The 17,264-nt window shown below is 31.9% G+C and overlaps 1 protein-coding gene across 32 annotated transcripts in view; it reads left to right on the top strand.

Annotated features, from left to right (window-relative positions):
- Positions 1 to 16,283, top strand: part of LOC105228702 (ice-structuring glycoprotein) — a 558,714-nt gene extending 542,431 nt beyond the window's left edge. For 14 of the 32 annotated variants that reach the window (XM_049452398.1, XM_049452397.1, XM_049452408.1 and 11 more), the window contains 2 exons: positions 1,346 to 1,387; positions 3,958 to 16,283. In XM_049452398.1, coding sequence (XP_049308355.1) covers positions 1,346 to 1,387; positions 3,958 to 6,630 — 2,715 coding nt within the window. In that variant the 3' untranslated portion in view covers positions 6,631 to 16,283. The remainder of the gene's footprint in view (positions 1 to 1,345; positions 1,388 to 3,957) is intronic. The other 18 variants (XM_049452395.1, XM_049452396.1, XM_049452391.1 and 15 more) reach the window with 8 other exon arrangements.
- The last annotated feature ends 981 nt before the right edge of the window (positions 16,284 to 17,264 follow it).

The raw sequence follows: 17,264 nt of genomic DNA on the forward strand, positions 1-17,264 counted from the left end.
TTTATTCATAAACATTCCGAAACTTTGAAGTCTATCAACCTAAGTAATAAGAAAAGCTTACAGTTAATGTATTAGCACATCAAAATTTCTGAAAATATTACACCAGCAGTTGTAGTTGTTGAAGTTGTATTGAAATGGCCTGCCGAAGCATTCTAAAAGCTTAATAAACGGATGCTTAAACTATTCTTCTGGCAAAAGTTTTAAAAGCAAGAATAACAAGCTTTAAAAGCTTAATAAAGTGGTGCTTAAATGAATTGTGTACACTGGATTTTAAACCTAAACACAAAACTGTACAAAATTGTATGTCATTCAAAACAATACCTAAAATGCTTCGCAAAAGCTTTAAATTAACAAAACTTTAAATAATACAGCTTTCACGCACCGCTATTTTAAAAAATAAACCGCAGAGAAGAAATTAGAGTAGTTTACAAGCTTGAAAGCTTTAAGCTTTATGAATAAAAGCTTTACTTGTTATTTTCTTTTCATATTTTGCAAATTTTTGTTGCCTTTTAGTAAAATAACAACTAAGACATTAGTGTTCACATTCATAAACAACAACAAGCACCGTAAAATAATTTTCCAAAAACACTTAGAGCATACATACTATATAGTATTAATTTTTTTTTATTTTTTTTCTACACATAACGGCATTAGTTACGTAAAATACATATAGCTCATACATACATACAAACAAACATATGTACGTTTCTATGCGAGTATACATATTGTAGTTTATCTAAAGCTAGTTAATTACATAATAATCTATTTATAACTAAACAAATCATCAAAAATATCACTTAACTAATTTCATGTGTTTTCTTTCTTTCTGTGTATTCTTTTCTTCCACAACGTTTGTTTGCATCATTTGCGTTACTACACAATGTGTGTGATTATTTGTATTTTATCATAAAAAAAAAATAACAATAATAAAATAAAAACAAAAAATATATAAATATATAAAAAACCTGTACCGTCTACTAACAACAACCATCAACCGATAATGTTAAATAAAAAAACATATAATAACTGTTAACGATGCCACTTCAATGCCTGCAACCTAACTACTTTTTGCCAATGCAAACATCACCACCACCACCATCACAACTATTACTACTACCGCTAATACTACTACTACTACTACTACTACTACTATAAAATGCAACTTTGCCTGCATCTACCACCACTACCACTGCCAACTGCTCCTTCTGCTGCAATGTGTCTCCACTGCTGCGCCAACATTTCGGCTGAACGCCCTTCACCTTCTCCAATTTTATCGCAATGAAAAAAATATTTACAAAAACAACTCATTAACATTGCACATTTGTCGCAAACAACCAAAAAATAGATGGATGTTAAAACGGTTGGTTCATTTTACTATGAAAATTTCGTAAGTACTAAACCCGCATTTTTGTGTACCTTTGAAAAGTCCTTCATACAACTACAACTACATATCTATGTTTCGCTTACGTTCAGTTATACTCACGTTCCTCAAATGGAAATATACTTTCTAATTAACTCTTTTACTCTTTCAAGTTGTTGCATACTTTATTTGGACTCTTTTTGTGCATGCATGAATATTTATTACGAAATTATTTATTTCGATAACACATAAAACAAATTTTTTACAAAAAACAAAACAAGCATAGACATTTGGGAAGCAAAGTATACTTATATACTTATCTTTGCAAATAGTGAAACACCAGAAGCTTTAAAGCTCCAAAGTCGGGGCAGTAAAAGCTCTTATACCTTCTGAACTCACTTTAGAGCTTTAAAGCTTAAAAAAAGCTCCGCTCTATGTATTAAAAAAAATAAGCTTTTCTATTAAACTCAGCAGATTTAAAAAAGCTTTTGAAAGCTTCAGTACTTTTAAAGTTATATTTCAAATGCATTCAATAATGCAATATTTTTGCAAAGAAAAACGAATAACTTTATGTTTTTTTTGCAAATATTCATGATAAAAAGGAGTAGTATCTTTTTATATCACTTTTGTAAAAAAGTCCTCTAAACGCTTTAAATCACGCAGAATTAATGAAAATATGAACTTTAGAACCATCAAAATTATTTTTATAAAAGCTTTTGAAAACTGTAGAATTTTTAAAACTATGAAAAGATCATCTCCAATACTTCACAAAAGCTTTGAAAGCTTTAAAACTTATAAAGCGTTACAATTATATATACTTTTAAATAAAATCGAAAAATTTCTAATTAATTTAAAAAAAAGCTTCAAAATTGTTTAAGGACTTTCGAATAAAACCAAAAATTTTATATTAAAATAGTATATTATTAGTACTGTGTAACGTTTAAAAAATGAATTGAAGCTTAAAGAGCTTTGCTTTACCTGGCTTATATTAAATGCAAGTTAAAATCGTTAATTGTGATTTTTAAAGCATCAAAAGTATCTTTTTAGCTCTAGAAAACAGCGAAAGCTTTGAAAAAGACAAATTCTTTAATATAAAGGTCTGAAGTCGAGGCAATAAAAGCTGTTGAGCCATCAGAATTGACGACAAAATAATACTTAGAATTTTCCATATGAATTGAAAAACGAAAATAAGCTTTTGAAAGCTTTATAACTTTTAAAGGTTTAAAAAGATCTGCTCCATCAGTTTCAAATAAAATCAAAAATGTTGTGTTAAAAAAAAAATATGTTATTAGTGTAGTGTAAGATTAAAAAAATTAACCAAAGTTTAAAAAGCTTTGTTTCACCTGGTTCAAATCAAATGCAAGTATGTCGTTAAAAATTTTCCTTCCACTTAATTTGAACTTATTTCGCTAATTACATACGTTTTCTAAGCCTTAAAAAAGTGAAAGCTTTCAGAAAATACGAAAGTTTCAAAAAAGTTAAAGCTTCCAAAAAAAGCAAAAAACCAAAAGCTTTGATTTACCAAATTGAATCCTAAAACAATAAAAGCTCGCATTGCTAAAAAATATCTAAAGGAAGTATCAGTTTTCCAAAGGTACTCAAAATTGCATTTACACATATTTAATATTCTGCAAGCTTCCTGTTATTTGTATTAACTTGACATTTTATTTTCATTGTACACTCTTACGCAAGCGATTACTTTATACTTTTTATAGTTGAACATTGGTTAAGCTATTAGCAGATAAATGCTACAATCCAATATAAATTGCTTGAAAGCTTTTCGAAAATGTCGTTGCAAATATTGTGGAATTAAGTCGAAATTAAATATATTTAACATGTAAAATAGTTAAAATTTATTCTTTTTTATATTCTCTATTCGAGCTTAAGAAATCGAATTGAAAAGCTCATTTTTACTTTGGTTGTTGACACAGAGGCATATCAATTAAATCTAAAGCTTTACTTGTAAAACACATATGCTCCAAGTCTTTACTATTTTGCTATCAAAAAAATATTTAAAAGTTTGAAAAAGTCTACATCGCTTAACCAAATGTCATTATAATTTTCAAATGCACAACTTTTCAGCACACCACCTAGCTTTCATAGCCAGCACTTTGCTAACTAAAGCTTAGACTTTTGTGATTCTTATTTTCTTCAGTTGTTTTATTATTTTCTAGGCCTGTCATTTTAAAGCTTGTCTCCTAAAAGCTTTGTCATTTTTTTATATAACTTCAATCGCATATATGTTTATATAATATATTAAATGTCTTTCAAAGCTTACTTTAATATTTGTCATTTATTTCGCCGTACGCACACCAGCCTAATCATATTTTAAAAAATATGCTATACATAGCTTTAAAATCCGAACGCGCTCATACCAGCTTTTCGCAAAAGCTTTGAAAATTACACTTTTAAGCAGTTCTAAGCTAGCTTAGTTTTAATGTTTGTTTAAAGCTTTTATAAAAAACTTAAGAATTTTCAAATATATTATATACTAATTTTTATTTTGCTTTTTCCCCACTTTCTCTTCATTTCTCTCTCTCCCTCTCCTCTCTCTCTCTCTCTTTCTGTGTCTTATGTTCTGCGCTCTACCACAACAGGCTTTCTCCGGAATGGTACCGTTCAAGCGTCCCGCTGCCGAGAAATCCGGTATTCCAGTGTATCAACCCGGCGCGACCACCTACCAGCAACTCATGCAACTGCAACAGCCGTTCGTACCAGTGTCATGTGAGTACCAATCTCAAAATGGTGGGACGCCATTGAGCGCCACTACCACTACCTCTACTTTGAGTACTTCTACTACTACTACTACTACCAATATGAATCCATATAATGCTACTACTGCAACAGCAGCAGCACAAGCAGCCGCCGCCACAGCAGCCGCAACAACAACAACAGCGGCGGCTACAATTGGTGCCGCCACATTTTTAGGTGCTAGTATCACAACACAACAACAACAACAGATTGAACAGTATCACCACCAACAACAACAGCTACACAATCAGCAAATGCAACAACAGTTGCATCTGTTACCGCCACCACCACCAACCACAACCACACCACCAACAACAACAACTGTCACTTCCAATTATCATTTACACCAACATTATAGTAACAATAGCACCCTGTATAATATTAATAATAACAACAACAACAATATCAATAAAAACAAAGACAATAGCAACAACAATATTAGCGCTCTAACAACCCCACCCAAATCCAATTCCCCCTCCGCTAGCATACATTCGACCCCAAACACAGATTCATTGCAAATAACAACACCAACATCATCACCATCAGAAACAACAACAACAACGGCAGATGTTAGTAGTTTGTATGAGTCAAGTAGTAGTAGCACACACACGCAGGCTAGTAACGGTAATCACAACGGCGATCAAGACGACAATGAGACGTCGTCAATGCTTCCGCCAACATCAACGTCGTCGCCAGGCGGCGCAACAACCATTTCGTCAGCGTATGTGCCATACAACAATGGCGATAGTAATTTGACTAGTAGCAACAACAACAATAATAATAATAATGTATTATATGTGAATAATAATATTTTGAGTAACGGTAGTAATAAGTTAGCTCCCACAACAACACCAACAACAAGAACTAGTGCGGCAGCAGCAGGTGAAGATGATGATGACGTTGCTGATGGCAACGATGCTGTCGCGCCAACAGCCGTTACATCCGCAACGACTTCCGCGAGTAGCAATTCGCTCTTCGCTGCCTCTGCTGGCGCACATACTTACGACACCACAACAACAACAGCAAAATCATCGGCACTAACAGCACACACAGCCAATGCTAGCGCTAGTAGAAACGATAAAGACGCTAGTGAAGATAGCAATAACAACAACAGCAACAAACCCTACTTTAGCAACAGCAAATACAGCTACAACGCTTCGGCTAACCCTTACAGCGTCGCCAATTCACCTGTCAAATATGCCACACATAAGACATCAAGCGTCGCCGCCAATGAGGCAGCTCACTCCGCGTATGCCGCCTACGCCTACCAAGCACAGGCAGCCCAAGCCGCACACTCTCATGCGTCCGCGGTCGCCTCCTCCACTTATCCGTCCACCAGTTTGTCCAACGGCGCACACAGTGACACACAGTCATACAGCGTCTACAACGGCCTGAATGGACATGCCACCTCAGTCGCCGGCATATTGCCGACTCCCCCTTCAGCTGCCTCAACCGCGGTTTCCGCTGCCTCTGCCGTTGCCTACCAGCAGGCACATCAGCAACAACAGCAACAACATCAGCAAATGTTGCGTCTCTATAATCAATACGCTGGCGTACCCACCAGCGCTACCATTTCTTACGCCAACTTGCTTGCTGCTTCGCATGCCGGTTATGCCACACCTACAACCACTATGGCTCACATGTCGGCGGCAGCAGGCATGACTGTACCTTCGTATGCCGCTGCCTACGGTATTCCCGCTTCGTCGGCAGCTGGCGCAGCCACATTGACACCCACATACGCCTACAGCGCTTATGGCAGTGCCACACCCACCGGCTATTATGCCGATGCCAGTGCTCTAGCCAAAGATGCCGCCCAAAAGTACCATGCCAACGCTATGAAAATGGCTGCCGCGGTCAATGCTAATCAACTGAGCGGCAAACCGCTTACTGCAGTTGCCGCTGGTGGTATGGCCGGCTTACAGTTGGGTAAGGCTTACATGACCGCCATGCCTGGCAGCGCTAATGCTATAGTTGCCCAGCAGCAGCAGCAACTCTCGCTCTTACAGGCACACCATATCGCACAAGCGCAGCATGCCGCCGCTGCAGCAGCCGCTACTCGTTCAGCGCTAGCGGCGAGCTCACTGTCCAGCTCGGGCATGTCAACGCCCGTCGGCACGCCGGTGCATACGCCCACACCAGGCGCTGCTGGCGTGGCAGCGATCGGTCTGCTAACGCGGCCCTCTTCTGCTGCTGGCAGTTATATCAGCGCAGCTGCAGCTCATAGCGCGCTGCGTCCGCAAGCAGTGCAACTGGCTGCCACACCTTCCGCCAACAATTCGCCATACGCGGCCGCTGCCGCAGCGGCTGCCATGCAACAACAGGGCTTCTTCTACCCAGCTGGCATGATGGCAGCACCGGCGACGGCCGCGTATCCGTATGCAGCGATCGGTGGCATACCGACTGCTATGCCAACGGCAGCTGGCATGCCAACCGCGCTCTCTGGCATTACTGCTGCGCCGGCCAGTGCGGCGGGCAGTGCCATGGTGCTTAATCCATACAAGAAAATGAAGACCTCGTAAGCAGTTGGCTTTTTGGAGGCGTTTAACCATACGCGCGCACAAAATCCAAAGACTTACAATACCAAACGGATATGACAAACTAATTTGTTAGCTAAGTCTAGCATGCAAGGGCAAAGCGCTGCATTTCATCCTTTTTACTTAAACATGAGAGTTTATTCAAAGCTTTTATGGCGGCGCTTTACCAATGCACTTGTACTTAAAAAACTACTTAAGCATACTTTGCAAATACGAAACAAAAGTATCACAAGTATGTACATTCTAATTTGGACTTACGAACAGACAATTTTAATATTATCGTGCCTACTTTTTGGGTATAACCTAAAGTGAAAGCTCTCATAAGCATAAAAAAGCTTAGATACATGTTAGAAATAGAGTTCTAAGGACAAATGCAATGCATCACAACGAAGTAAACGAATATCTTAACAGCGCCCATATATCCTTCACATCAATATTAAGCTCCACATTGAGCTTTCACGCATACATTATAGTTTGCATATAAGCTTAAATTAAACTACTAAAAACAGTAGCATTTTAATTTAGTGACTTACATATTAGGCGGCTCTCAAATTTCACATATTTTGTTGTATACAGCAGCTCGCTGTGGAATTGTTTAACAAAAAGCTTAAGGTTGCCATACAACATAAGATTTATCATGTTTATGAATTAAACATTAATCCTGCTTTAAGCAGCAAGGTTAATACAAGTAGCTGTTAGCAGTTGAGCAGAACTTAAAGCGCAATTTATCAAAGCTCACGAGTTTTTAATCCAGCAAGTTATGCTTAACTGTAAAATCTCAGCCTAATTCATGCCATTTTAACTAATTATATTCTTGTAGACATTAATTTTCGATTTTCCATTAAATATTTTAAGAATATTTTATTAAGGCGGAGTGTGAGCTTTTAAAAAAAATCATTTTTTTCCAATATTTTCCTTAAAAAATTAAGAACAACGAAACAAAAACTATTTAGATAAAATTAATGCTCTGTTGGTATTTGTCATATTTTCGCACAATTGCATAAAAGCTAAAAAATCTTTGCTAATGTGTATGTTTTCACAATAATTCGTACAACTTACGAACTACTGTGAAATTTAAAAAGCTTGTTTAGAGAAAATAAGTGGCAACACTTAAGTAAATTGTAGAAGTTACAAGAAAGCTTTTTCAATAGCTAAATCAATTAACGTATTTCAGCAACAAGCTAAAAAAATAACATGACAAAATTTTAGGCCAAAAGAAAAAACTATTGACTACGTAAACTACGTTTTAATCTTACCGACGTTCCTATGTAGCCATAAAATGCTTCAAATTATGTTCACCATGCTCCTGCAATGATGAATCGAAGCAAAAATTAATTATATCCCAGTGGTTTTAAAATGAAAGCTCTTTACAAGAGAGTTTACTATAGAATGAAGGCATAATTTTTTAACAGTAGGTGGCGCTGTAGTAGTTAGCAAAAAAAGCAACGCAGCAAAACAATACGCACTAGAAGTTGTCAGAGCTGCACAAACTTAGTGAAAGCTCTGCGTAAGTAGTGATAGCTGCACAAACTTAATGAAAGCTCTGAGCAAGTAGTGAAAGCTTTTTTACTACCTATACAGTACTGTATACTTTTAACAACCTAGCATTAGTTTCGAAACATTGCTGTGAAATAAATCTGAGAAAGCGTTTTTAAAGCTTACGCTCTCTCTCGCATCTTGTTGTGCCCACCAAACTTCATTTACGCAGTTGACGCGTCGCTTTGAAAGACGCTAGATTTTTATTTTTTGCAGTGACACTGTTAATAATTTTTTAGTTTATAATATGTATATTAGCTGTAAGTAGTTTACGTCCCAGTTTTTGATGTGTATTATCTCATATATACACTCACGCACACACATAACTATTACTCTTTCACTGTCTATCTAGTTGCCATGCTCATTCGATATATAACTCTCGATTGTTATTGAAAGTATTTGTACACATATACACGTTTCAGTTCGAACACTGCCGCGCCTAGCAGCGCTAGGAGTATTTGCACAAATATCGTAAACATTTGAGCATATTTCTCTACTCACTTTTAGTTTTCGAAGTCACACTTTCCCATAAATGATTTATTTATTTTTCAACCTTCAATTGTTCCTTCAATTAACTTAAGCATATGTTCTATGCAACACATGTACAACAACAAATTCAACGAACGTGCGTTGTGTGAGGGCAGCGCTCTCAATACGCCATGCGCTCTGCGCTCATTTGCGATACACTGCAAAAAATTTATACGTATGACTTACTAACAATTTTTACTAGCGTAGTTTCTTGTTTTTTGTGTTATTTTTAAGGCATTCAATATAGATTTGTGTAGTTGTTTTAGCGTTTAGTTATAGTCTAGGTGTTTCAAATCTACAAATAATTGTTTTTCAATTAGTATTAGTCGTTTGGCAATCAATTATTAAAGAGTATTTAAGCATTTACATTTGTTCTCTTAGTTTACGCGCTCAAAAGAACTCTATGTGCTAGTTGTTAGTATTTTTTTGTTTTTGTGCATATTTATTACAGTTATTTGTTTAGGTCTTTGCTGAAAACGCGTTTTTGTATTAAAAATATATTTTTATTGTAATTTTTTTGTTAATTTGCTAATTTTAAATAAGTTTTAAATACTTAGATCTCTTGTGATTATTATGCTTAATTTTTTTATTAATTTATTATTTTTTTTTATTTAAATATATGTTTATGTATTCTGTAACCGTTACTACCTTAATAATTTTTGTGAGCATAATTTTTGCATTATTGAAAACGTGAAGTCCAGTGAACTTGTGTTATATTCTTACGTCGTCTATTTAATTTAATGGAAACCTAATTTTCTTTGCAATAAAATTTACTTTTTTTATTGTAATAAAAAGCAGCAAGCCATAGCTGCATATATTGCCAATATTATATAATTATTTTTCCTACTGCGCACTTTTAATATAATTTTAAAATTTTTTTAAATTATTGTTAATGTATTCATATACAATTTTACTCTACCCAGCTTCAATTTCAGTACTTTAGAATCTATAGAATTGTATTCATAAATGTATTTATAGTCTAGCTTAGCGTGCTTACTTAACTACTCACTCTAAGCAGCCAACTAGCCAATATCTACACTGCGCCTGGTTGCTATGACACCGACTCTCTCACACTCAAAACGCGGCACTATGCTCAAAAGCTCTCTAACACGGAAACACACTCACTCATATGCTCCCACTCACCACAGCGTTACGCTAACATTAGCTTAATACACTGACTCTCTCACACTAAAACAAGCGCTCTCATAAACACCATAGTGTATGCATACATAATGCTAACGCTCTTGTGCTCAAACGCTTACTACACTCAACGAAATATCAAAAACTACTGACTATAGTGCGCTTTCTCTACCACTCAATCATACTACGTTGCTATGTTTTGACTGTACACTGGAAAAAAATTGCAGATATTACAAATTTTATTTTCACAAATGTATGACCACCATCAATGTATGTATGTGCGTTGATACGAAAACATAGCACACAAAACATAATGCTTGAAATTTCAAAATAAATATATACCGCTACATAATTTTAAAAACAAAAACAAAAAACTGTTATGCAAATTTGTAAAATAACCAAAAACAAATTTTATATATAAAGCTGGGCCGCGATGTATTATCGTAAAAGCTCGTGTGCTTTACTATCTGGCTGGCGTACTAGTATCTAATTGTTACAAAAACAATATAATAAAAAATATATATTGCTATCTACCTATAAATCTAAATCTATGCTCTAGAAATTTGTTGTATTTATTAGCACACGCTAAAGAGAAACCTTCATTATTTTTTAACTGTTTTCCTGTATGTCATATTATTTGGTTATAAATATTATATTTATGTATATGCATATGTATGTATATGTATGCTATTTTTTTTTTAATCTAATAACTAAAAACTTTGTATCACTGTTAGTTTGCCTTTTTCTCGTCTATTTGGGAATAAAAATATAAATTTTGTCATTTGTTAGTATATGTAAAAAGAAAAAAACAAAAAAAATAAGAAAATTATACACTTAAAATATTTTAACTACCACTGACTACTGTTATTATTAATAAGTACATATATTCATTGCTATTGTAATTTTATGTTTTTAATTAATTGTTTGTTTAATTTGTGAAAATTATTTGGAAAATCAATTTATGTATATTAAAAAAAATATATATATATTTAGCTTAAAAAAACAATTGGTATTTTTTGTTTGGTTGCTTAATATTGTAATAGCTTGATGAAGCTCTCCATTTAATTGGTTGAATATTTTATTCTAAAATTCTACTTTTAATTTGCTGTGGTTTTGGGTGAAAACTCGCAAGAAAATCTATCGTTTGCTTGTCCTATTTACGGCGCTCTCTTTACTCTAAGACACTTTCTCTCTTTTACGTTATATTGTCTGTTCTGTTAAATTGCACACTTTTCTACAAGCTTTTGTGTCCTCATTTGCTTCTTTAGTTATGATTCTCTTTATATGCATTCATTTCTCCATTAGCATCTCATTGGCACGCTCACTTGCGTGCTCGCTTCTATTTAATTATGTGTAAGTAACATATGCTCTCATTTTAGTGCCATTTTTCATACTCATTTTTTATGCATTGAAAATATATGAATATTTAGATCTCTTATTTGATATTCTCTCTTGTCATTTAAACTTGCCAGCAGCGATCTAATTATTATATTTAAGGTAAACAAAAATTTTACCTTTAATATCTCAGTTTTATTTAGTTGATTTTTATAGCTATTTGGAAGATCTATTATCTCTTTTGGAAGATTAATGCTCACGCTGAGCATCTTCTTTCACTTCTCTTAAGAAGTTTTATACCAGCTTTATTTAGCTGATTTTTACAGCCTTAGTATTTTGCAAGATCAATAGATACTCAGGAATCTTCTCTCACTTTTTACAAAAAGTCTTAAATTATATCTCTCACTCTCTTAGACAAATTTTGCTATAAACTACCGCCGAGAACAATACTAAAAGTGATTAAAAATCACATATTTAAATTATAATAAAATAGTGTACTATATATATATTTTTTTAACTTCAAAAACCATTGCCTATGCTCTAAGTCATTTCATGGAAAACTGATTTAAATTGTTGCTCAAAAACTTCAATACGTGAAGCTCACTGATCTTCATTGTAGCATATTTTTAGTGCTAGTCTTAAAAATGTTTAACCATTTGATAAAATTCACAATGATTTTTGCCTTTTTCAACTTCTTATTAATAATTTTTAATTGTTTAAAGCTTTATCGTTCATTCCAAATTAACGCTTTTGAGCTTTTACGCTTCCTTGTCGATTCATTGCCACAAAATATATTCTCAGATTATATCATATTATTAGGTACGTATGCTTTTACTTATTTAGATATAAATGATCCAAGTTGGAAATAGTCTTCCAAGAAATGGCTCGAAATTTTCGGTTTAACAAAAATCTGCAAGCTTAAAAGGAATTTTATTTTTACAAATACACAATTATTCCACACAAAAAACTATAAACCTATATACTCATGCACAGTTATTGTAATTTCTAAAAGCTTCACAAAAAAGCTTAAGATCGAAAAGCACAAAGCACATTAATACTCCAAGCAATAAAAAAAGTGAAGCTTTTAACCATTTCCTATTGCCTTTTAGATATCTAAGTCATTACTGAGTTTTATTAATACTTTCAAAAATAAATTGCCTTTAAGAAGTGTAATTTTGCTCTAAGTAAGCTTTTACTTGATTGTTTATTTTTAATATAAGAAAGTCTGGCTGTGCGAGAACTTTGCAATATTTTTTTTTTTAATTTTCAGCTTATTTGTATATGAAAAAATTCGTGGTTTTGAAAAAGCCTTTTAAAATCATTTCTAATATTTAAATTACTGGCAGCTTTTCAAGTTTTTTTTTTTCAAAACAATTAAATTATTATTATTAATTTCTTTTCTTCTTTCAAATGTTTTCATCATTTAAAACGGAGAGTTCAGCATACGAAAAAACTATACAAAATATTTACAAAAAATTATTAGGGAATTTAATTGAAGTTTTACATTTTGAAAACAAAGTATATTGCAATGAAATTATAAAAAGTAAAAAAAGACAAATTATATACTAAAATAGATTTTAAAGTTAAAAACTGTAGCGTAACGTTAGAATTTTGAAGTTTTGAAAGTTTGACGTTTTTTGCGCAAAAATATTGATAATATAAAATGACCGTTAAAACGGTATACTACGAGTACTTATACATTAACACATATTTACCAAAATTTACGACGTTTATAATATTTTTAAACATTTAGAGAAAATAGTGGACTTTTAAATAACAGTTCTAATGACAAGTTCAGAAAAAAATATTAAAAAATAAAAAATAAAAATTTGTATACATACATATATTTGAAAAACATAATTATTACATACGGTAGCAATGCACGAATGGGCAAAAAAATGTTGAAAGTTTTTGTAGAGTGCTGAAAACAAAATTGCGAAAGGAAAGAAAATGTAGAATTACTGAGGAAAAGCTTACATGGAAGAAAATTTTAAACAGGCTAAAAAGAAACAATGAAAGCTAAATATTTCTAGCTTTTACTACAGATTTTACTACAGATTGACATAGTTGAATATTTGTATATTGTTTTCAGATAATCGAAATCAATGCTTTAAATTTTGCTTTGCACTAATTTTTTATTTCATAAGAGCTTTTAGAAATAGTATACAATGTTTTCTTATACAACCGCTTTTAATATAGTAGCTTTTGAGCTTTTGGTACTATAATGCACACATAAAGCACAGACACACTACACAAATAATGAAAACAAACTAACAACACAGCTGTCATAAAAACCACTAAGGAAGTCTCAACAGGAGTTTTGTGATCTGTAGCATTGTAGAATATCTAAGAACAAAGCTTTAGAAAAAGAGCAGCAAATGGAGCCGTGAGCGATAAAAGGAGATATTTAAATAACATATTGTACCGTGGACAAAATTTAGTAATAGTCAAGCCAAATAAGTTCCATAAAAACTTTTTCCAATTGCTTCTAAACAAAATAGTAGCACTCGTCAGTTAAGATCACAGGCAAAAGCTCAAAAGCTTCACCTTCTTAACATGTTTAGTTAAAGGATTCTCCAAAAGTCAAACGCAAAACATAATTACAAAAGCATAGCACATAGTTAATACATATGAACCCAAAAAAGTGTGAGTAAATGCAGAAAGTTTCCTATAAATTTCGAAATATTTTTTAATAATCTTAAAATATAGAGCACAGGCCGTAATTCAATTACTTTATGGTAGCGTAAAAACAAATTGTCAACCGTCCATATATTACATAAAAGCGTTTGAATGAAATATCTTAAAAGCTTTGGTGGAACTTTTTTATTTTCAAATATGCTTTAGAAAAAATGCTGTGTCAAGTTAAATTTAAAGCAAGCAAATGAGTGGATAAAAGAAAGAAGAAAATTGATAAGCTGGAGAAATGCAAGCTCATATAAGCTTTCAAGCAGAAAGCCGACATACTTGTATTATAAGCTTTAAGGTATAGATATATGACAGCTCGAAATTTCGAAATAGATAAATAATGAAAGCTCACCGTTAAAAGAAATAGTACGGGTTTTCCGATATTTTGGGATTCTTGCAGGCAAGTAATTTCGAAAGCGCTCGAAAGTTAATTATGAAAGCTTAAAACAAAGGAGACACTTAAGAAAGCTTGATAAATGAAAGCTCGAACGTAAATATTAATGTAGAACAGCATACAAATATAATAAGTAAGCGCTAAGATATAGATATGTGGAAGCTCGAAAGTTCGAAATTGATAAATAATGAAGGCTCACAACTAAAAATGTTTAACGTTGGAAAGTTCACAGGAAATTTGTGCCAGCACTGTTTTGACGCGGTATTAGAGAGTTCTAGAGGAAAAGCAAGTTTTTATAAACACTCGAAAGTTAACTATGAATATGTTTATAAGAAAGAAAGCATTTTAACCATATAAAATATTTGAAGAAATATTAGGAAAACAAATAGTGACGTTAATATAGAGTTAGCGAGACTAGAATGACGAAATGTAAAAAAATATGTTTTGAAATGTTAGCGGTCAATAATGACAAATAAAAAATTAACAATAAAATAATAAAAAATAACAACAATTTTTGGTTAAATAGGAAAAGCAGAAAAGTTAGTTGGAAGCGAAAATTGCATGCCATTTACGATATGAACATCAAAAAAAAACTGTTGAAAAAAAATTGATATGGCAACGACAGCAAGCAAATATTTAGCGAAAACATATACGTAACTACAATACTAAAGCGTCGATAAGCGCATGAACACAAACATACATACACACCTACCTACATACCATACATGCATAAATATAACTGACAACAATTTAGCAACAACAACAACAACTTCAGTTTATATGTATGTCTAAATAATTTGCGTTAGAGCGAATTTTATTTGAAAATGAAAAAGCCTATTTGTAAGTACTTATCGCTGCTAATTAATTGCGTATGCTTCGTAATTGTCCGTAACTTGGCAGCAAATACAAACGCACACGTACACACACATACACAAAGCCACGTATACACAGTTAGACACACACACACAAGCATACAGAATGTTAAATACGCGTTGAAACTATATAAATTACAAAAAATAAAAGCAAGTATAGTAAATACAAAAACAAAAACAACAAGAACATATATTATTGCCAGTTTTTGCAAATTTTGTGGATTGTGTACATATGATGATTACTTATACTTACTTACATAATCTCTATTTATTATGCATATTTATGTATGTATATGTATGTATGTGCAATTAAATATTATCAACTCTTATTGATAATACAATACTATTTAATTATTGCAATTCGATTTCAACTAGCATTTACAACACACAAATGTTTGCTATACCATATACGCAAATAGTTATTATTCTAAATAATTACAACAACAGACATACATACGTACAACAACAAAATATTAAACAATTTGACTAATAAATAATATATATACAGACATATATATATATATATATATTGATTACTATTATTATTATCATTATTAATACGATGTTTAATATGCAAAGTAAAGTAATAACATATATAGTAAACTAAACAACAACAACAACTATTATACAATTTGAAAACGTCAAATTTGATGAAAATTAAAAGAAAATGAACTTATTATATTAAAAATTATAAACAACAAAAATGCTTTTTTACTTAAACCATACTCCCGTACATGCATCAATTAGTTTAGCGTATAGCAAAAAAAACAACAACAAAAACAAGTCGTATACCCCATGTTGCATAGACAATTTCCTCCAATCCTTAAATTTGCTCGTTTCTGCACATTTGCGCCCTCCTTATCCGCTCATTTGCTTTCATAAATTCTATATATTCACATTGAGCTGTTAAAGCTAATTGAAAACATTCATATATGTAGACTTAAATCTGCCGTTATTTGCAATTTCACCTCTGTTTTGCACATACTTTTTAAGCTTTTTCCCAAACAGATATTATACATTTCTGCTAATATACATATATATTTTTATATTATTTTGTAAAATTATGTTGTTGTAATGTTTCTTTAAAAATTTCAAACTTTAATACTTTTTAAATATTTTTTTAAATTATGTATTTTTTATATTATTTTGTAAACTTTATTTTATTTTATTTTTTTTTTTTTTTTTTAATTTAATTTATTATTTTCGAAAGGTTTTCTTTTATTTCATCTGTGTTTCTAATTGAATAATTTTACATTATTGTAATTTAAACATTATAAAGAATTCATTAATTACTTACTTATTTAACATTGTCTATAAAATGCTGTTTTCTTAATTTTTTGAAGAATTATTTTTCTACAAAATAAATAGTTAAATTTTCTACTAGCATTTCTATTATTTCCAGAACTTTGGTTAATATCAAAATTTTTTCAATTTGTTGGCGAACTTTGCTGTTAAACTAGCAATATTTTTCAAATATTGGTTATCAATATTTTTGTGATAATATATTTGCAAATGTTTACTTACTTTTTTAATATTTAGTGAAATGTTGAGAAACTTTGTTTCTAAACAAATGTTGCTAGCAATACTTTTTAAATATTTATTATGAATATTTTTGTGAGGCCTTTTTCCCATGTTTTACTTTGTTTCAATATTTAATGAAATGTTGCGAAACATTGTTGCTAAACAAATGTTGCTAGAAATATTTGTATCATAATTAAAATATCAGCTAAGATCTCTGCAACTTACTTCAATTTTTAAGGAAATGTTGAGCGACTTTGTTGCTGAGCAAATGTTGCTAGCAATATTTTTTTCAATTTTTAAATTTTCTGCTTAGTTGCTTGCGTTCAAATTATGTTTAGAAACATTTTTTTAAATAACTTCAAACAATGTTGCTTGATAACTGTAAGTGAAGCACAACAATTTTGTTTAAATTTTGAAACTTTAAAATTTTGAACATTTTTGGAATATAAGAGCATTATGGATGTATGCTAGCATTTAAATGCCTAACTTTCTAAACTTTCTATTTTACTGGCAACATTTGTAAAAACAAAATAAAATATGAAATATTTTTTAATGAAAATAAAATGTAAACAGTTTTACGATTTTTTTATATTTATTCACAAATTTTA

This window comes from Bactrocera dorsalis, chromosome 3 (assembly GCF_023373825.1).
Source record: "Bactrocera dorsalis isolate Fly_Bdor chromosome 3, ASM2337382v1, whole genome shotgun sequence".
Classification (NCBI taxonomy): domain Eukaryota; kingdom Metazoa; phylum Arthropoda; class Insecta; order Diptera; family Tephritidae; genus Bactrocera; species Bactrocera dorsalis.